General features: G+C 42.0%; 1 protein-coding gene across 3 annotated transcripts in view; it reads right to left on the bottom strand.

Annotated features, from left to right (window-relative positions):
* Positions 1-21,288, bottom strand: part of khdrbs2 (KH domain containing, RNA binding, signal transduction associated 2) — a 90,490-nt gene that overhangs the window by 36,155 nt on the left and 33,047 nt on the right. For all 3 annotated transcript variants that reach the window (XR_011307829.1, XR_011307830.1, XM_069659171.1), the window contains exons 3-4: positions 20,078-20,194; positions 10,854-11,000 (exon numbers count right to left, since the gene is read on the bottom strand). Coding sequence is in view for 1 of the 3 variants with exons in the window: in XM_069659171.1 (XP_069515272.1) it covers positions 10,854-11,000; positions 20,078-20,194 (264 nt within the window). In the remaining 2 variants the exon portion in view is untranslated. The remainder of the gene's footprint in view (positions 1-10,853; positions 11,001-20,077; positions 20,195-21,288) is intronic.

Below are 21,288 nucleotides of genomic sequence, written 5' to 3'. Positions count from 1 at the left end.
AGATGTAAAAATAACATGTAGTCATCATCAAGTACCTTATGGCTCCAAAATGCCATACTGGAGGCTCCAACAGCCGTCCACAAATCAGTGGGTGCCTGTGCATTGGCTACGTGGCTACAGGTCCACCTCAAAGCCCTCAAAATTGCATTGTTGCACACAATACACCAAACATCAGTTTTATTCCCCTCACTTCTACTCTATTCTTGGAAAAAGGGAAAAGCGGCAGCCTTACATCACAGCTTCATTTATAGTTAAGGGATGTCTGTCACACAGGGACCACATGACGAACAGACTGACACCCACATGTCACCAAAGGAGGAAAAAAAATGTTAATGCTTGATTTCCCAAACCTTTGACACGCAGCTCACATGTGCTTCTCTGGTTAATGAATTAATAAGGCCTACAGCGTCCTGCCGGTTCCGAAGGAGACTGGCAGAGTTTTTAATTGGAAAGCTGGCAGCTTATCCAAAGCCCAACAAATATGCCAAAGCTTGTAAAAAGTTGACTGTTGACAGATGCGTCAACAAGAGAACACAGAGATAAACGCATTCGGAGGCTTCTCGGGTCACACTGTTTGCTCACTCAGATTAATTCCGACCATGCAAGACCTTGTACACACACGGTGCCCTTCACAGAGCTGAAGCCAGACTCTAGGAGGTCAGAACATGAAGCATGGCAGTGCTGCACTCTTTGTCTGGGTCGACCTGCAGCACACGTCTGTTACCGGCTGTTGTGACTGATTGTTTGCCTTTGTGTGCATCTTGTTTTTCTTACATCTCACAGATTCGAGTCTGTTGGCTAGGGGACCGTTTGTGAACCGCTGCTTTATCCTTTGACATGTTTTTGGCAGAGATACAAATAAAAATGACTACAGCAGTTCTGGGAAATAAATCTCATTGGATTTAATCTTTAATTAAAAGAGATGTTGTCAGGCAGATCTCCTCTGAGACATTCAGGCAGGACAGACTGGTAATAAGATTTTACTGAGTAAATATAGTTCAACAAAAACAGAATAATGCAGAGAAATAAGCAAAGATAGCAAATTAAACGCAGCCTTTTGATCAATCTGGAGGCTTTTGTTTGATTATTAAGTTGGTTAGAAAAGGTTCACAAACGGAGGCTATTTAGATCAACCTTTAGTGTCTGTAGGGACTACTTAATCCATTTATTTATATTTGTATGACGAGAACACTATTATTATATATAAAGATGTCAGATGGATGTTTATCAGGACTTTTCTTTGGCGGACGGTGCTGAGAATTCAGACAGTCTATTCAGAGCTCGAGCAGATTTATGGCACACGGCGATGTGGATGAGCCGATTTCAATTTCCAAGAGCTAACAAGACGTGTGTTGAAATGTATCTCGAGTTAGATCAGCTGACGCCTCATCCATCTAGAGTACCTCGCCACCCGCTCGTATTGAGCGAACAGGATGTTTCAGGAAAAAGCTCGCACAAATTGATGTTTCCACAGTGCTGGATGGGCAGAATTCATGTGTGGGATACATCATGTTCCCTCACACTGCGGGTCAACGTCAATGTGCAATTTACAGGGAAACACGCACTCATATTGCAGACATAGCAGCCTCAGACAAGCAAGACTTATTCTCACTAATTGTGGTATACACAACAACATATTAAAACTTGAAAGCAGAGGGAAAGGAGACTTCAAGACAGAAAGAAATAATATTATACTGCAGACGTCTTACAGCTCCTGGAGACCACCAGAGTTCCTACCGTGCACAGCTCATGCCCATGTCCAAACACAATTTTCTCACCTAAATAAGTTCTGAAAAATCATAGCACATGCTGCGCTGCATAACAACCCAGTGAAAAATCCAGAATCCCTCCCGAAGCACATCAGGCCGGTTGATCCAGCAGCAGCCGTGCAGCTGCAGCAGCTCTTAATCTACATCTGTGATGTTTGTTTTGTTGTGTTCTGGTTGTTGGAACGTTTTTCAGCATGAGCTGCTTCTATCAGCTCGCAACAAAGGAACTCAGTTGGGTGTAGATCTGGATTTTGATTCTTATTAACCTGCATTATTTGGACTTGTGCTTGTTCATTTCACATTATTGTGCTGCTTAATGACCAGAGATGGTTTGATAATGAACACAGAGAAAAATCAGAGCTGCTATTGAGGTCCTGATGCAGCAAAGCATCATGGTGTTAGATTACTATACACTTGACATTTGCATAATTGTATATTGTGTGCTGGTGTGCAATAAAGGAGCAATATTGCCGTCTATTGCATAAGAAAAAATGAGTTCTTTCACGAGTTACCTTTGCACTAATTGCACCTCCCTCATTCCCACAGCAAAATTGACCCACTGTTGTTAAAGGAGCAATTCTCCCCTGGAAAAAGCCACTGTCAGTCACAGCTGCTGTTCTCTGTAATCGACAGAAGCAGTAACACAATGTTACAATTTCATGTAGCAGACGCTTTTGTCCAAAGCTACGTACACCTGAGAGTTAATGAGCTATGCATTCATACCCGATGGCTATGCCACTGGGAGCAATTTGGGGTTCAGTGTCTTGCTACTGTAGCAGTCAGGGATCAAACCCCCAACCTTCCAGATGAGAGACGACAACTCTACCACTGAGCCACAGCGACCATAGGTGTGGAGAAAGTTGTACAAACAGCACGTGGTTTCGCCCATTCTACATTCCTACATCACCCAGCATGCATTGCGCCCCTCCCTCTGAAAGGAATGGCCCAGCGAGAGACGCTGGAGTGAAAAACTACCGTTTTCCAGTCAAGGACTTTGATCACTGCAGGCAATGGCTCAGAGCGGTACAGAGTTCAAAATACGACGAGAATATACCGGTGGATCGTCTAAAAAGATCTTCAGGTCTGCAGTCTACATTTCAAACCTGACGATTTTGAACGAGACATGACATCGGAGGCGGGCCTCCTAGATTGAGGAAGTGTAGTTTAGAGAGCTCCCTGGCCAGACTACGTAAAACCAAGCGGCAACCCCCGGTGTTGAAAAATTAAGCCAATGCGGAAGTGCAAAAAACTGCAGTTCCTCGAGTGGCCACTTGAGGCTGGCTCCAGAAAAAATGCCAATTTTTACAGCAGAAATAAAATGTTTACAGCCTGGGACAAAAACAGTTTTGTTATAAATAGCTCATTTTATTGTTCAAGATAACTGTAAGGGGGGTGAATTTTTTTATAACACACCCGTTTTAATTATATTAAGCCTTAAATCATAGGGACCAGTCACTTGATTGACAGGTGGATCCTGCAGGCTGTCTGCTAGACGTCAACACAGACACAGACACTGAGCTTAACTTCACCTGTTTGTGTTGTTGGAGCCTTTTGGGGATTTTTTCATTCAAAGTTTGGACAAATAATCTCTCTGTGGGATTTATGGAACTTTATGGCCGTGCAAGAAGTCTGAGCTCCAGCTTTTCGGTGAGTTAAATACTAGTGTTATTGAATTCAAATATTTTAGCACTAGTAGCAGGTATACTGTGCTCACTTTAGCTGCTTTTTAGCCTGTGCAGTGTTTATTTATTTAATCATCGGTCAGTAAATAAGAGTCAGGATAGCGCCCTCCAAAGGCACAGAGCGAAATTGCATTTTTTTCCCTACCATAATGGCATTCGCTCCCCATAATAGCAGAGGTTGAAAATCGGCACACTGGCCCTTTAAGATAACAGCTGCACAGTCTGGATTGTTGCTGCAGATAATAACAGCGATGACTGTGCAGGTAGAGTGCATCCCTTTTCCCCACCATGCTAGTATTCAGTAAATAGATTACTTAAAATTTAAACAGGCCTGAATCAGTTTTTATACTGATGTTTGACTTTATGCAAAAAATAAACTGCAGCCACTTATCTTGTTCGAGCATCTGTGTCACCCTGTATGTGCCAAAATGCACCCCACAGCAGTTTGGCCTGAGATGAGGGCCACAAGCTCATCCAGCTGAGAGCAGGATTGCCTGTTCTTCTCCAGGGCTTCTCACTCGCTGCCTGTATGTACAGTAGTCCTGTGATAACGTTCCTGTTTGCATTCTCTCTGAGCTGACAGTGCAGGCAGCGTTTCTGTAGTCAGATTTTTGCTTCACAGCAGATCTGAGAGCTCCTGCAAAGACAAGCTTTCTCTTCTGAGTCGCCGCAATGACTGACTGTTCTTTTAATTTCACTCAGGACTAAATGCAAAATCGAAAATGTAATTGGAAATGGCCAAATAGCTTTTTCATTTGGTTGTGATTTTAAAATGTTCCTGATATATTACGGAGAAAATGTGTTCACACCACATGAGGCGAGTTTTTCATAAAAGAAGATGAGACTGAAGAGTCATTTCTCCTGTTTTATAGATTTGAACTCAGTTGGAAGCAGGTTTTGTTAAATTACAGGGGCAAGGCATTTATTTTCAGACATCATTAGGCTGACAGCCAGTAAAATAAATAGTTCTGTAGTAGAAGACGGAAAACATTTGAGTTGATCTCTTCAGAGATGGATTAGAGGAGAGAAACAAACGCTGCACAAGGCTGGTACATTATATTTTCAGCTGCAACCAGCAGTGAAAGTCACTTAACTACTCGTGTCGCCTTGTGGGAGACAGACACACGTCTCTGTCATCCCGCCTGCTGCATCCATCTGACTTTGCTTTGGTTTCTGGAGCAAAATGTCACACCAGCAGGGCTCGATCAGCCACTGGAGCCGTGTGGGAGTCTGCCTGGTGGGACGGCGAGAAAGAAGCACTAGAGTAACACTGCAGCTGGATAAAATCAGACATTTTTGAGGCATTATCAAAAATGTAGTCCATCTTTCCTTTTGATAAAGCCTTTTTTCGGTACATTCTGCCTTTTGCATGCTAAAGTGCTGAACATACAAAAGTATTGTCCATTTGGGCTGCTGGTTTGGCTCAGTTGGTAGAGCAGACGCCCCACGTACAGAGGCTACAGTGCTGCAACTCACTGATTGCAGGTTTGACCCCCGGTCTGCTGATCATTTGGTGCATGTCATCACCCTCTCTCTACTCTCCACATTTCCTCTCTCTCTTCAGCTGCCCTATTGAATAAAGGCAAAAGCCAAAAAAATAATCTTAAAAGTCTCATCTGATGTTGATTTAGACTCAGGGGTTGACGGCCAATATTTCAGGGTCTGGTTTTGCCCGTGGATATCTGGTTAATTAAGACTTCCTCTTCTGTGTGCTGGTCAGTCTTTACAGTCCAACAAGAAACTCGAGGCGCTAGGCGTTTGACATAAAAAACAATAAATATGACATTATAGTTATCGCTGTTGCTCAGAGGTAGAATGGGTCAACCTCCAACCAGAAGGCTGGCACTTTGATCCCCGGCTCCTCCTGTCTACATGCAGAAATATCCTTGGGCAAGATATTGAACGCCAAAGTGCTCCTGGAGCGAAAGCTAGCCAGCAGTGTGTGAATGATTCCTTTTGACATGAAGTGTAAAGCGCCTTGAGTGGCTAGAAGACTAGAAAAGTACATTCCATTTACCGTTTGTGGGAAGTGACTTGCAGAAATCTGTTTATGGAATTTAAAAAAAGCTAAATTGCGATTGGATTCCACGTGCATCTTCACCAATACATGACATCTTATTGGTCCTCACATGGACCTTTTTCTTGCATGCAACCATAGCATGCTCAGACATGATTGGTCAATACTATTTGGACTACAAATGGCCTACAAACCGAAACCAGAACACTTCCAACACCATAAACTTCTGACTATGCCTTGATGCAGTATTCTGTTTAAAGAGATGACATGTTCTATAACAACTTCCATTTCCTTCACTGTCATAAAATGATTCCTACACTCATCAAAGTGCAATCCAGCCTCTGACAGTTAACTCTTGCGTGTTATGCTAGTAAGGGTTAATGTAGCATCGAGCTGCTAGCCTCAGGTAAAGATGAGGAGGGGGCCACAGCGCTCTGGTAAGCTCACTTCTTTTCAATTCCTCGCCCCCTAAAGATGTTTTTTTATTTTCAATCTTGTAGACCCCAGGCTCAACGTATACTGACTCAAGTGACATCACTAGAGGCAACTTCACGCAGCTCCCTCTGGAGACCCAGAAGGCTTTATACAACTTTTTTATTCACAGAAGTACTCAAAAGACTTTGATGTCAATAATTAGTTTAATTCCCCTTTAAATCCAATTGAACCAATAAATTAACATTTTTCTGCCTGTTGGAAACACAAGAATTACAAGCTGAGTTAGAATGAACAGTATTAACAACCTGTTAAACAGTTAAACTGATTACATTCAACCAAACTGATCCCCACAAGCGACTCACTCTGACAACACAGTCACCATCCTGCGGCACTAAAACAAGGTAAACAGCAGGATGCACTTGCCACTCTCGCCAGAGGCAGGGAACATCTGTCTCTATGGATACTGACAGATGCCTGCAGTGTTACATTATGTGCAGTTTATTTGCAAATCCATAAGATCCCTGAGGCAGCCAGCATGTGCTGTAAAATTAATGCTATGGTCTTTAATTTTTATGTTGTTATTGACAAGTGAATATAGATGTTTCCTCGTTGTCTAACTTCACTAAATATTCAGAGGTTTTATCCTTAGCAATACTAACCTAACCTCTTACAGATTCTACATAGTAGAATAGTCTACACAGTAGAATCTGTAGGCAGGGACAGGGATTTTCAGGAAGGGTACTGGTTTCAACGCTTGTAGTCCAAGTAATATTGACCAATCACGTATCAGCAGGCTGTGGCGTATGCAAGCAAAACAGTCTGTGAGGAGAGCAAAAGCAGGCGGAGCGTAATCTGCCGCAATGCCATCCCGGCTCCCGTCAGTGTGATCTAATGATGATTTAGCTTCTTATTAATCTCTTTAAACAGACATCTGCATGCTAACAGCTAACAAGCTGCTCTAGATCGAAAAGTCAACTTGAGATGTGTCATGAAAGCCGCTCAGCATTTAGATTTCCCGACTTCCTCGAATGCATCAGATCGATCCGACCTCCGTTCAACAAATGAGCATTTTAAAAGTCAGGACAGACCTGATAAAGCTTGAATTTTAACTTCTTACAAATCTGCATCAAGATGTTGAAATGTCGTTAATAACAAGTAAATCACAAGAAAACGGTTTGTCTTTCTGTAACAATGCACCATGCGGAAAAGGAAGTCTGGACAGGAAGTTGTTTATCGCTTACCGCCCGACACGTTCACCGATGTCCCCAGAGGCTATACCGCCTCAGACTGTAGCTGACGGGATCTGAGATTGACCCTAACACTAACCATGAAAACATAGAGATAAGATGTAAGGTCTATTCAAGCAACAAGACATCATTTGAATTAAATAGCTTTTTTTGTGCCCTGATCTTTAGCACCATGGCTTTTAGTTTGACTTGGCTTTTATAATAAAGATCAGAAGGTTGAATTGAAAGCCCTTTTGACACATTGTAAAATCTTATTGAATTGGTTCCTTTCTAATAACTCTAATTAGTTCTGCTGGCTGGTTTTCACAAAAGCACGGTTGTCTAGCCAGGACTGTCTGTGCTTGTTGAATGTGTGCACTTAAATAAAAGAAATGTAATACAGCCGATCTTGTGTGTACACTAATTGGAAAATATCTCTGCGCAGATTATTGTAAGACCCACAATTATTCATCTTTTCTCAAGGTACTGCTGTTACATCCAGAGCCGAGACTCTGCCAACAATACGTGTACATTCTTGTGTTGAAGCAAAGCCTCATATTTACTGCAGTTTAGACAGTGAACTCAAAAGAATACATAAGTCCCCACTGATCTGAGAGCGGCGAGAGCAGCCAGCTGACCTTTTTAATACTAGAACAGGCTGGTGTGGATCGCACAGTGCAGAGCGCATCAGAGCACAACTGGGACGCTGAAGCACATTAGCATTCCTGAGAAGATTTCACAAAGCTTGTTATGCCTTATTGTATGCATGTGCACCTGGTGATGTTTGTAACGGGGGAAACATACATCATTGGCGGGAGGTTTGCAAAGTCCTCCCCTAGAAAGAAGAATCTATGATTTAATAGAAAGTTCCTGCTTCTGTATTCCCCTTTACCTTTTGGATTAAGTCAAGAAACATCCAGCTGCGTTATTTCAGGTCATTTTAGACCCAACACAACATTACTAATAAAAAAAGGGCCAATGTAAAATGAACACATGAGTAGCTGACTATTTCATAATCCTTTATTGATCCCCAGGGAGGAAATTTGGGAACAATGTCCTCTGTCGAATCCTGTCCAATCAGGGTCTTAGCATTAGGTTAGCTTGCTGGCTAAGGTAGCTTATGTAAATTACTTCGGCCTTTTAGTGACAGTACAATCCTACTTACAACTAATTAAACAAAGTAAGCCTGGAGTCAGAGGGCCTAGCATGTTTATTACTGAAAAATTCTGTGTATAAGACGCACTTTTAATTCCTCTCGCAGGGGCGGATCCAGACTTTTTTGACAGCGGTGGCCCAACTGGGGCACTGGCTTATGCAGGGGTGGGTGTCCACACACACACACGCAAATGAATAGCATTTAATTAGCCCTTCCTTCTAGGCTTAATTCTTTAAGGACTCAAACAGAAGATGTGTTGTCAGAGTAACTATTTAAAGGAAATGTGCCACATTGAAATGGAGAGAAATCTACAAGCAGCCTGTTGCAACACAGCCACTGGCAAGTCCCGCCTCTGACAAGGAAAATAGCCAATCCTAGTTTAGGAGTTTGGGGTGGCACTTGTGGTGGCCAATCAGGCTTCAAGGGGGGCCCAGGCCTTCCCTCTGGATCCGCCCCTGACCTCTCATATGTAATACATGCATACAAAGGTATTTTATTGTGTTATGGTATTTCACCCAGACGATGGCGCTATAATCTAACTAAAACCTTGTCACAGACGCCAGCGTAGCCACCACCCTCAAAACAAACAAAGTTACCGTAGGCTGAGCTCAACGACCGCACCGGTAGCTAGCAGGATTGCAAACTCGACATGGAGAAAACAGATGGTAGGCTGTAATTTGTCAAATGAGAATAAATTGAAATAACTTGTATCAACGCTTTATTAAAACATATCAGCAGGAAACCTTTTTTCACTCAGGCATACCCCCAAACACAGTCTGTGTTATATATAGAACTTATATTATGTGTATATATATATATATATTATATTATATTATATTATATCATATTAACTTAAATTAACTTATATTATAACTTATATTACAGATTTTTACGGTAGCTTACGTAGCCTTACGTTTCCTTTGTTTATGTTCAGTCCCTGAGACTCCTGGGTTTCTCTGCTCCTTGTCAGATTGTCAGACTTTGACTGCACCAAAGCATGCTGTGATAAACAGCAACAACTCCACTAAAACAACACGGTGATTAAAAAATGTGTTGTTTTTTTGTCAGTTGCTGAAAATAGTTACATATAATTAGCGTAATAATCACCTGATTGCATGGATTGTATAAGTTTACTTCTAAAAAGAGAAAAAATGGGGTCAGCAAAATGAGTTTTGCTCCTCCTATTTGAACAACAGTGATGCATACACTCCCCTTGTAAACAGTTCCCATATCTGCTCTGGATTCATGCAATATACATGCAAAATAGACTCTCAAATTAAAGGTTTATGAGTTGATGTTAGGACAGCCAGGATGACACTGACAGGGGAAAACGAATGAAAACATTAGTCAACATTGTACCCGTCTTTTGTTTTCACTTTTATAATGTTACAGTAAATCTAAACTAGCTAACAGCCTACAAACAGGGACATACATATTTATACAAGGCTTCCATGGCATCATTCAACTAAATCTAGAGGATCTTCTAAAGGGATATAATACACTACGGGGCATACGTAGGAACACAGAACTTGTACAGCTGAGAAAAACGTAGTGCCAAAGCAAAGGCCTGTCTAACGGCAAGTAAGTAAGTAAAGCTTTATTAATATAGCACTTTAAAACACTCAGGTTACAAAGTGCAAGGTGACGCAGAGAAATATTCTAAAATATTGTGCACACGTAAAGTGATATCGATTTTGTTCAGGATCAGAATCAGAAATCCTTTTTTAATCAGTTTCTAAAATCTGTTTGGCTTCAAAGCCCATCCAAAGCGGTGCATTGCTTAGTATCCATGTCTGTACTCCGGCCGTCTTCTTCAAACAGGGGCCGAGCTGACTGTCATCCTCTGTAGATAATACACGGACTGATAACTACCTCTACAACCCCACTTAAAAAAAAAGAAATAACCCAAACTCTCCCTTTAAGTAATCACAGAGAATTTTTCCTGAGAGAAAACACACCAGGAACAGATTAATAACCCTGTATTTCTGCTCTTGTGTGTTGGCACACAGTGTTAAGTAATTTGCATTTGGAAGGGTGTGAACTGCCTGGCGCAGATGCAGTATCATCATCCTCCTGGCCCAGGGAGCAGACATGCTTGTAAGAACATTGGCTCGGTATACGAAGAAGCATGAACTCTATAAAGCAGACTCATGCTGCACAATTCCTCTATTAGGCTTGTCACATTTGCAAAGCTTGATTAATATTTACAGCTTAGACTCAGCCAGAGTACACAACATGCACATTAATTATTGCTCAGTTCTCCAGGCTATAAGTTGCTGGAGTCTTGCAAGTTGTTCCATACTGCACTTTAATTGCTGAATACATTATTTTTCCTTTGTAAGGAAGGGAATGTAGCGGATGTAACGTGGAGGAAAAACTTCACACTTCTATCTTCCTCCCTTGCAAACAGACCCCGGATCCTCTGCAGAACACTGGTTTCTCTAAACTCAGTTACTGTTTGCTTTGTGTTTATCAGCTGGCTGGAGAAATGAGCAGGTCTGCATTATTGACTGAAGTTCAAAGACGACACAGGAATGAACATTAGGAGGAGAAAAGTGTTTAACTTACTGGAACAAGGAATTTTTTAATCTCCTCCAAGGCGTGACTCATGCGGGAATAGGCCTCTCCAGGTGGAGCGAAGACTTCAATTAAAACGTGAAGATCATTACTCAGATGGGCGTATTTGGCCTCCCCGCTTTTCCTTAATTCTTCTTCCTGTGAAAAAAAGAAGAAAGAGAGTGAAGGATTTCTTTCTATAGAGGGATAAAGGAAAAGTCAAATGATTATATTCTATTATTCGTGTGGAAACAAATACTGCATTAAAACTTGTGAGTAATAAATGAGGTATTAATGTGGACGTTTGTTACACGTCAGGATACCAAAACAAAGCAGGCTACTGTGCTCATGGCTTTAACTTTCGTTTGTCTATGTTTCAAAAAATGTATAGGGAAAATAAAGGATAAAATAAACTTTTCTCAATTAATTATACAACGCTTTAATGTTCAATAAATGATTAAAGACATTTTCGACTCATTTTTGTATCCTACCTGCCACTGAGAATGCTAATAGCTCTACGAGATTGTGCAACAGCGGTTTGAGCTAAATGCTAACTTCAGCATGCTAACATCATCACAGTGAAACTACTGTTAAGCAGGTATTATGTTTAACACATTTACTTTTTTGGTTTAGCCGTTAGGATGTTGATATTTACTAATTAGCACGACACCCGAAGCTGCTGGAATCTTATTAGCTTAGCAGGCATTAGAACTAGAGCAATGACTGTATATGGATGGACGACGCGCCTCCATCTGCTCTCATTGTGTGAAACTGAAGCCAAAATCGTCCCCATGACAGGCGCTGTCAAGTTGCACAGTAGAGATCGGCAGCTGGAGCTGCTGTAGCCACTTCTGCTAACCAAAACATGCGCTTAAATTACCGGGAAAAAAAATACAGATCCTTCACATCGGCGTGTTTAACAGCAGAACAGCTTCTTGTGTTGGTTTGAGGCAGATGTTCACAGATATGGAAACTTCAGTGACTGTAGTGATTGTTTTTGTTACGTCTCCTCTCACCGTTCGTCCTCCACTCTGCTAATCCGGATCAGATTGATAGCAGGAGCCGGATTTGTCAACAGAGCTGTCAATCATCGTTTTTACAGCATCAAATAACTAATTAAAAACAAACTTGAACACGTGGGCATAAATCAGCATGAAAATAACTAACTATAATGACAGAAATTATGTTTGAGAAGAGTGTATTTTGATTTTATAGTTTGACTCATGTCCCATCTGTTAACATGGAGGAGGCGGGCTTTATGACCTATACTGCAGCCAGTCTGCAGGGGGCGATAGAGAGGGTTTGGCTTCACTTTTAGGGAGCTGTCATGTCGTCCATCTTTTTATACAGTCGATGTGACAAACAGAACTTTGACTCGATAAAGGTGCTCGATCAAATGTCAGGGAATCCCCACAGTTAGCATGATGCACACTTTGGGTACCATGAAAACTGTCCATCATTGGTGGACTGACCAACCAGCTGTCAGACATCGTCATACGCAGAGCCATGCTGCTAGCTAGGTTATAATAACACGTGCGATGTACTTCTGCTCTGAATTTTTCTAAAATGAACCTTTGCTGTGACACACAACTCCACCAGTTTTCCTCTTTTCATCATAAGCATCTCTTAGGCAGGCAGACCACAACCTACAGTGACATTAATGATTCTGTTGAAAGAGAAGGAGACACTTGAGTAATCACTCAGCACCCGGAAGACACTTGTAAAGCATAAAAAACATTTCTGAATGATATGTGACCTTCTAGCTCTCCAACCCAACTGTCAGAGAATAATTTCTGCTCATCTGCAAACTACAGCTAAATCGACGAGACTCAACAGAAGAGCTCAGTCACAGTTTCCAGCCTCGGGGCTGCTGTTAGGTGAAAGTTTCTCCGATAGAAATTTCTCTTTTAGATCGGTTTTGAAGAATGCTCTGTGGGCTCGGCTTCAAAACAGCTCCAGGAAGTGTTTCAAGGAATAGATATTATGTGACGCAGACATGCCCTACAGGTCAAACCATCATGATGGTCAGTAAATGATCTGGGGGACCACTATTCAGCTCCTCGAATATATAAGACAAGAGAATGATTGATTGGTGCAGACAGGCATACAGAAACCAATAGGCAAAATCAGCCATGTCCACACACACACACAGGTATTTTCCAAACTTTTTCTCTGCCTTTCGTCCACTCACAAACGCCGTTTCAAGTCACTGAAAACTGATCTTTTGTAAAACTCCAGCCACGGTGAAGACTGTTAGAAACTCCGTTTCCACGGAGACGTGTAGACGGGGTAAACGTTTTCTCCTGTTGTGAGGCGTCACTAATGAGGCGGCATTCCTTGCATAATGACGGACGTGACATGAACAGTGACGCTTAACAGGACTTTTTACATGTTTACACATGTATGTACAGTTACTCGTCTACTATATTGAGGAACAAAGGCGTCGGGATAGATTTTGTCAGCCTTTTGACTGGTCATGATTCTTCTTCTTCGCTGCCTGTTGGTGCAGCATTCTCATGGCAGCGTTTCTGTTGTGTTTTTGTGTTTGCGTTTGGGCGGGGATTTTTTATAACTGTGCTTGTGTGGACGTTTTTTTTTTCCATAATACCCGTTTACGTTTGATAAATCAATCATCAGACACAGAGATCCTTCTACCAGGAGGAGACAGGCGAGAAAAGGAGGGACATGACGCAGATGCCACCATGCCAGAGACAAGCAGCAGGTGCATCTGTTTTAACATCAATTCCTCCCACTTCATCGCGGGAACATCAAAAAAGTTAAGCAAAGTTTCAAGGTTTCTCTTCTGATTAGAAATTTAATTAACGTCACCATAAAAGAAGCAGCACAAATTGATTTTGTTTGGCCGTTTGGAGGCAGCTGAACAAGCTGCAAACACAATATTTAATAACAGATATTATCACCTTATGAATTCGACAAGGTGCACTTGGGCAGCAAACGATTCCCAAGCTGGACATGCAGCAGAAGTGGAGCAACATGACAAATATGAATTCTACTATCAGTCTCATTTTAGTTTCCAACATCTACTACCTTACAAAAAAGACCACATGAATTTCCCATGTTTTTCACATGAATGTGGAGCACATGTGGAAATTGGAATTGTATTACACAGGGCCTATGAATTGTTACAGAATACCAAGTTTCCAATGTGCAAAGTACATGCACTCCACATATTCCATATTTGATATCGTGTTAATGCACATGTGAAATTCATGTGTTTTTTTCTGTAAGGGCTGAGGGATGTGTTTGTCTCTTTTGCTGCTAAATGCACTGTTGTAATCTCAAAGATCTCAGTTTCGTTCTCTTTGGCGGCACCTGTGGCGATAAACGGTAATTGCTGGAGCACACTTCCCAGATATCCAGACAGTGTGTCGTGTGACGTCCACGGTTGGCTCCGGTTATAACTCATTTTCCTCACTGACGATTGCTTTCCTTTTTAGACTGTTTGCTTCATCTGAGCGTCCAATTTGTTTCTTTTTCTTTGGATTTTCACTTATTGTTGAAGTTGTATCTGTAGTCATCCATCTTTTCTTTGTTTGTTCAGCCATAGTAGATTACTGTTTACTCGCAACACTTGCAGAGACCGGAAAAGCAGCCGCTTAGCTCCGCCTACCCTCTCTGGCAGACCAACCACTGCTGGCTGATGGAAAACACGTCACTTACTAGGCGCCGCTTGTGATTTTTTCTGTAATACTGGAAGGCTTTCATCAGTGGGTCATAGGCTCAATCATCATTCTGTTACCTCATTCAGCGATAGATAGTGACTTGACAGACATTTATTTAAATGAAAATCTTACATATTATCACTTTCACTGTAGTTGCGAACTTTGTCCTGAGCAGGCAGCTTACAGTCGGTTTGAGGAGAGCATGCACAGCAGATAAAACAGAAACGTTGCGGGCCATAAAACCAAAAAAGTTAGTTAAAAGTGAAAAAGATCTGAGGGGAGTCTGTTGGTTCTTCTTACTTTTAATGTTTTGCAAAAATGTCAAAATCAAACTATTGAAAATTTCTTATTCAAGCAGTTAAACAAAGTGCTTAAAGAATGAAAGGAAAGCCAACATCAGGCTCATTAATTTCCAAACTACACGGCCAAAACACAGAGCCACAAGATCTGAATGTAAAGAGCTGAGTGTTCATCTTGGATGGAGTGCATTGAGTTCAAGTACGTCTGCATAAAGGCACTTAGGTTAAAAAAAAAGATTTCAATCTAAGCTCCTAATACAAACTCTTCCAAAGTTCGATGACACGAGAAGCCCATTCACCTCTTAGTCTTAACTCCGGCCCTGAGGGGCTCTGCCTGAGGCTTCACGCTGGCTTTAAAAGGCTTAAAAGATCTGTAACAGCGCTCGGGGCGGGTTCTAACTGCGGTTTAAAATGAACCAGTGAAATTGTTCAATCAATTCTACACTGATCAAGAAATGTGTGGTGATGTCAGACCTGGAGAGGTGACTGTTACAAATGTTGTGGCCGCACACTGAATAATGAGATGATTTATTCACGTTAAAATAAATCCAGCTAAGGACTTGTGTTTATTTTTCCTGTATTAATTCATCTCGCAACAGTTGGGGGCCGAGTGCTTTGCTCAAGGACACCTTTATGGTGGCTGTAAAGAGAAACAAGTGCCACTCACACTGTTTGATCAGCCAGCCAATGTGGGGATTCAGACTTTTGTCCTTGCATCACAGGGTTGTTCTCCGCCCTCTGGGAAAAATCAGCTTTAATTAAAAAATCACTCCTGAAACTTCAGCAGGCTCCACGTTTCCTCTCAGACAGCCCCGGTCATTATGGATCAGATCAAAACGTGAACGCGGGCGGATGACTGTGTCTCTGAGCTGTTTCAGGACTTTGTCAGAGGAATGTCTGACAGCAGGAGCTGCACACGCACGCAGCTGCAGATCTGTTACCATGACTGCAGCCTGTGCGTAATCAATCTATATTATTATAAGTTTGCGCTATAAAGAGTTAAAGAACTCAGAAATAAAGTTCTCCCTGACCTTGCAGCGTTTGCTTTTGCAAGTGGCAAACAGTCTGGAGTCAGAGAGGTGAAATGAGGACTCTGTTTTAGCTCTGTGACTCAGCATAATGCTAACCATATTATTATGTATTATTGACAACATTTCCAAACCTGAGATATTACCTGCTGGGCTGAAGCATACGACTGATGCACTGGATGAGATGGCAGAAATGTGTGGTGACTGTGTGCTTTTCCTTTTTGATGGATTGTAATTTTCTTGTCATGCATAAAAAGCACCCGACCATCATCGTTTTATAAAGCTCCAAATATAGCCGCAGTAAAACATTTAATTAAATCTCATTTCACCAAAAGATTGCAAGGTAATTTAAAGCTCAGTTTTAAATAATATATTCAGCCTTCTTTTTCAAGCTTAAATAAAATCTGCTGCACACAACAAAAGTTTCCCTTTCTGAAGCTCAAGTTCTGGAGTTTCTCAAAGTCGTCCAGCCGACAGAAATCAGCTCAAATAAAAGGTAATTTAACTAAAGAAGCTTTATTTCATCACAGACGGGACAGGAGGACAAAAACTGCTCCTCATTCTCAATTTCACCTCTGTCACACAACATACAAAGTCTGTCCTCCTGTGTAATGGGACTTTGGCTGTGTCTGTAGCGCAGCGCCTTGAGAGCAGCGCCCAGCCTTTCAGTGACGACCTTTAGGTGTCAGTCTCATCACAGAGTCCTCCAGACCTGCTCAGCCTGTACACAAAATCAATATCGCTAACAGAAACACCAAACACTAAATCTGACCTCCACGTAGCCGGCCCGTGGTAACAGAAAACTGTTAGAGGTTTATTATTGTCCTTTGTGGTGCACAAGGCTACATGTCTCTCCTTCAGACTCCAGGTGAGAACACATCATCATCATGTTAAGGAGGAAGGAGGATCTGATAATGCACATGAGAACCTGCATGGATGTGAATAAACCTTTATATTGAATAAAGTTGTTGTTTTCGCACCTCTTTACTTCTAAACTCTGAAAAGCCATTAATGCAGCACGAGTCAACTGAGTGGACTTAGTGGCAGGAGGCCAAAGTTTTAAATGAACTCTGGCACCGGCCAAGAACATTAAAGAACATAATGCCAAAGAAACGTCTCAGAGCCTCGACTCTGCGTCAGGCTGAAGACTTTGTTGCTCACAATAAGGCCTGAATAGAAGTCGGTGCGAAAGTTATTAATTTCTAAAAAGCCTTAAAGTCACTTAAGGTTTTTGGGCTTTATTAAAGTGATAACCTCGAAGATTGTCATGTAAATAAATGCCTGTTAAGTCACTATTTATCACCCAATGAGGTAACACAATGGTGATTGAGCCTATGGCAGTATTACAGACTGGGTGTGTATGGCGACTTTGGGCGCCCAGTTAGTGACGCGTTTTCCATCACCCAGCAGTGGTTGGTCTGCCAGAGAGGGTAGGCGGAGCTAAGCGGCTGCTTTTCCGGTCTCTGCAAGCGTTGCGAGTAAACAGTAATCTACTATGTCTACTATGTCCTATTTATTTTAATAACTATTCTAATTACATCTGCACTGTAGCTTTTACTCTTTTTTTTTTTTTAAATTTTGGCTTCTGTTTTAGCTGTTTTTATTTTATCTTCACTTTGCTTTTTAATGTCTTGTTTCTTTGCTTTTGTTGTTCTGTGTAAAGCACTTTGAATTGTCTTGTTGCTGAAATTGTGCTATATAAATAAACTTGCCTTGCCTTGAACAAACAAAGAAAAGATGGATGACTACAGATACAACTTCAACAATAAGTGAAAATCCAAAGAAAAAGAAACAAACTCAACGCTCAGATGAAGGCAAACAGTCTAAAAAGGAAAGCGACCGTCAGCGAGGAAAATCAAGAGTTACAACCGGAGCCAACCGTGGACGTCACACATGCAACACTGTCTGGATATCTGGGAAGTGTGCTCCCGCAATTACCGTTTATCGCTACAGGTGCCGCCAAAGAGAACGAAACTGAAATCTTCGAGATTACAACTTTAACTTGACTTTCCAAAAGCTTAGAAATTTGCCATCTTGCAGCATGTAACAGCTTAAAAGCATTCAACCCAGTATAGACCAGGAGCCAAAGTTAAAGTGCTCTGATAAAAACAGTATTTTTTACATTCCTATAAAACCAAGTTAACTTTATCTGCTGATGAAAAGAGTGAGAGATGATTAAAAGCTCAGCGACTCAGTGGACTCTGTGGTGAATTGCTTTTGTCATTTGATGTTACCGAGGTCAACAATCTCACATCTCTATTCAACATATTCATGAATTCAAACACTGTTCTTCCCTTAAAAAAAAAGGTTGTAAAGTTTTAAAGCTCATAATAAGAAAAAGTTTGTGACACATGAGGCTGTTATAACTTTCTTCAGTTCCATGACAGCAGGGTAAACTATCTGCTGACAAAGACGATGTGACGTGACTAAACGGACCTCCTTGGTGTGATGTTGCTTTTGTTCTCTGCTGCTTCCAAAGTCAACAAGCTCACGTCTATCTTGAACATATTTTTGCATTTAAATTGAAGTTCAAAACAACACTTGACACTGTAAATAGTAACTGTCACTCTTTCTATACTGCCAGTTTAAAACAGGATTATTACGCCTCTGTTACGTTTCGTCCTCTATGTAAAACACACAGAGGCTGAATGGTGGGGTGAAGCCAATCAACCTCTGAGCCGGCATCAGAGGTAGTAACAGAGGTGTAACGGCGTCCGTATAAACAGCGCAGCCGGCAGGGCGGAACAGCGCTGTGTGTGTGTATGTGAAGCACGCGCTGTTTGTTTACACCTCGTGGATGTTTTGCTTCTGGAACGACGGAACACTATAAAAACACACACTGTGGGGCGGCTTTACGCCGGAGTTGCTTAGTCTAATGTAAAACACCAAAGGCGGCATGACGACGGAGCTTCATCACGGCGCTGTGATGTGTAAAAAGGGCTAAGTTGGCAACCTCTATCTGCTGATGCAGCTCATGGGATATTGTTGAAAGCTACTAAATGGATCTTGAACAAGACCAGGTCAAAACCTAGTATGTGGCTGACCGCATCAGGTCAATGTGCGCTATTGTTGGCAATGTGTTACAAGGACTGTCATTATGAGGCCGATGACAACGTGTTTGACAGCAGGTGAGGACAGCGGACGAGCAGCGGAGGAGCAGCCCCGCCTGCTCTCCGAACAAAGTATCCAGAGCTGTAGAGACAGAGAGTCGCGTCAGTAGAGGTCCAATATGCTCCGTGATCCGCCATTGGGATGTCGCAACACTCTCTCTGTGAAAGTACCGTCACTCACTCATTCAGCCAGTCAGTCACATACAGACCCATGTGTAGTGCTGACCCCAGCGGTCAGCCAAAAATTTAGGGGAAGTTTATTTTTTTATGTTCACCTGAGGGTTTAGAGTCATGTCTCTGATCACCTTTTAGCTCTGCTTTTGGTCTCCACCAACTCCTGAGGGGATTATCTGTCTATTTAGCTACGTTATCTTCCAACAGGCAGGTTACAGAGGCTTTCAGGAAACGACTGCCTGCTGCTACGATTATATGAGTGCAGTAAACTCACTATGAAGTTCCTTTAAGAAGATGCAAGCTGCAGATTCAGGTGATGCATTCCCTTTCACTTTGTCCCATTGTTTTCTTATTGTCATTTAATACATTAGTATTATAAAAACATTGATCGTGGCCACTTTAAAATAGTTGTAACAGCCTCTGTAGTATATCAGCTCTAATGTGTTCTTGATGTCTTGAAATGCAGCTCCAGCCTCACCGTGGAGGTGGTGACACTGCGAGTCTTTCATCATGTCCAGCTGTCTGAATGGGAGGCAACAGTATTAAAAGTGTTGTAACTCTACAGCAGCACACTGAGGCCTGTTATGAGCGTCTGAGTCTGTGCACACGCTCAGAGAAGCTGTAGCTCCAGGGAAACACGAGTCAGCAGGATAAATGACTTTGGCGAAGAGATTCATTGCTTTGCATTCATAATTGACTATTACAGAATGTGCTATTAAACAACACTGAGAAAAACATTCCCCTTTTCCTCCTACATATGTTTGTCAACTGAAAGCTATTCATTCTGCTCCGGTTGTTATTCATCTCAGTTACAGCTCAGATGTTGGTTAGAATATTCAGACTTTTCAGCGCTTTGTTTCTGTAAATATTTCCATTTGATCGATACCTTCGAGCAGCCAAACACGTCCTTTATATTTCAACACCAATCGATACCCGTCTTACCTTTCCTTTATCCCTCATGGAGCCTTTCCCGAGGATGGACATCTTCACTCCCGTTTCCTCTTGTAATCGCTTCATGGAATTTCCCCGCGGCCCCAGCAGCTTCCCGACGAAATTAAACTGTGACACACGAGGAAAAAAAGACATCAGACATCTCATCAACGCTTCCAACATATGTTAGAAGAGGACAAATAATGCTAAAAGGAATGAAAGAAAAATGTGTCTGAAGCGCTCCCTCTCTCTTTATGTGTTGAATGTTGCAGGAATCGGATCCCTTTGGAGAAAAGGTTAACCATAAACCATGTTGGCCGGCCATTACTCATCTAATATCAATATAATCTCACATTCCATTCACCATTCATCATGTCAGAAAAAGCTGTAACGCCGCCTGTAATAAATCAATATAATTGCGCTCTGTATGTAGCACATTAAAGGTGAACGCGCCTCATCTGCAGTCCGGCCTAACGCACGCATCCATCCATTTGCTTGAACTGTGCCCTCGCTAGTCATGTATCTTACTGGCGTTTAGGGTCATACATGTCGTGACGGGAGGAGAGAAAAAAAAGAGGAGCGCACACCAATAACATTGGTGAGTCTGTTCCAGAGGTCAGCGCTGAGATAAAGTCAGAAATAATGAGTTTCTTCCCAGTGGGAAATTAAGTAATACTATCCTGATGACAAACTATCAGATTGAAGCCTCGGGGCTCTGACTATCATTTCCCTCTCGCTGTGCACCAGCTAGTGCTCATTTTGAGAGGAGTAGCTCTGGGTTGTTACAGACGAAACACTGCTGAGATTAGCGGTGATTAATCCGAGGCGTAAAACTCATAACGCAACTGTAGTCGAATGGGTCGTTTCTGAGGAAAATATGAGCTGAAGATCAATTAAAAAAAGGAGGGAAAAGACTTTATGTTTTAGTTCTTGGAACAAACCCTCACTCTCTCACCCAGTATGTTTTTAATCCTGATAAATGAATCGACCTTCAAATGTTTGCAGTTGGATGAGATGATAAGAGACCACCTCCAGGGCTGAACAGGTGGTCAGACGCCCACCACAACACACTCTGGCCAACCCTAAAATGATATTAACCTTTCCACAAAGCAACCTCTCCCACTGTGGATGAGCGGCTAATAACTTCCCTGCCAGCTGTGTGGCTGCTGCATCTCAACTCCGACAACTGCACACTCAGCTTGTTTCATGAACATCATTAACAT

Source organism: Semicossyphus pulcher, unplaced genomic scaffold, assembly GCF_022749685.1.
Source record: "Semicossyphus pulcher isolate SPU_LCO1_2020_fin unplaced genomic scaffold, fSemPul1.0.p SCAF_12, whole genome shotgun sequence".
Taxonomy (NCBI): domain Eukaryota; kingdom Metazoa; phylum Chordata; class Actinopteri; order Labriformes; family Labridae; genus Semicossyphus; species Semicossyphus pulcher.
The sequence above is the reverse complement of the archived record's forward strand: the minus strand, read 5'-3'. Positions and strand labels throughout refer to the sequence as shown.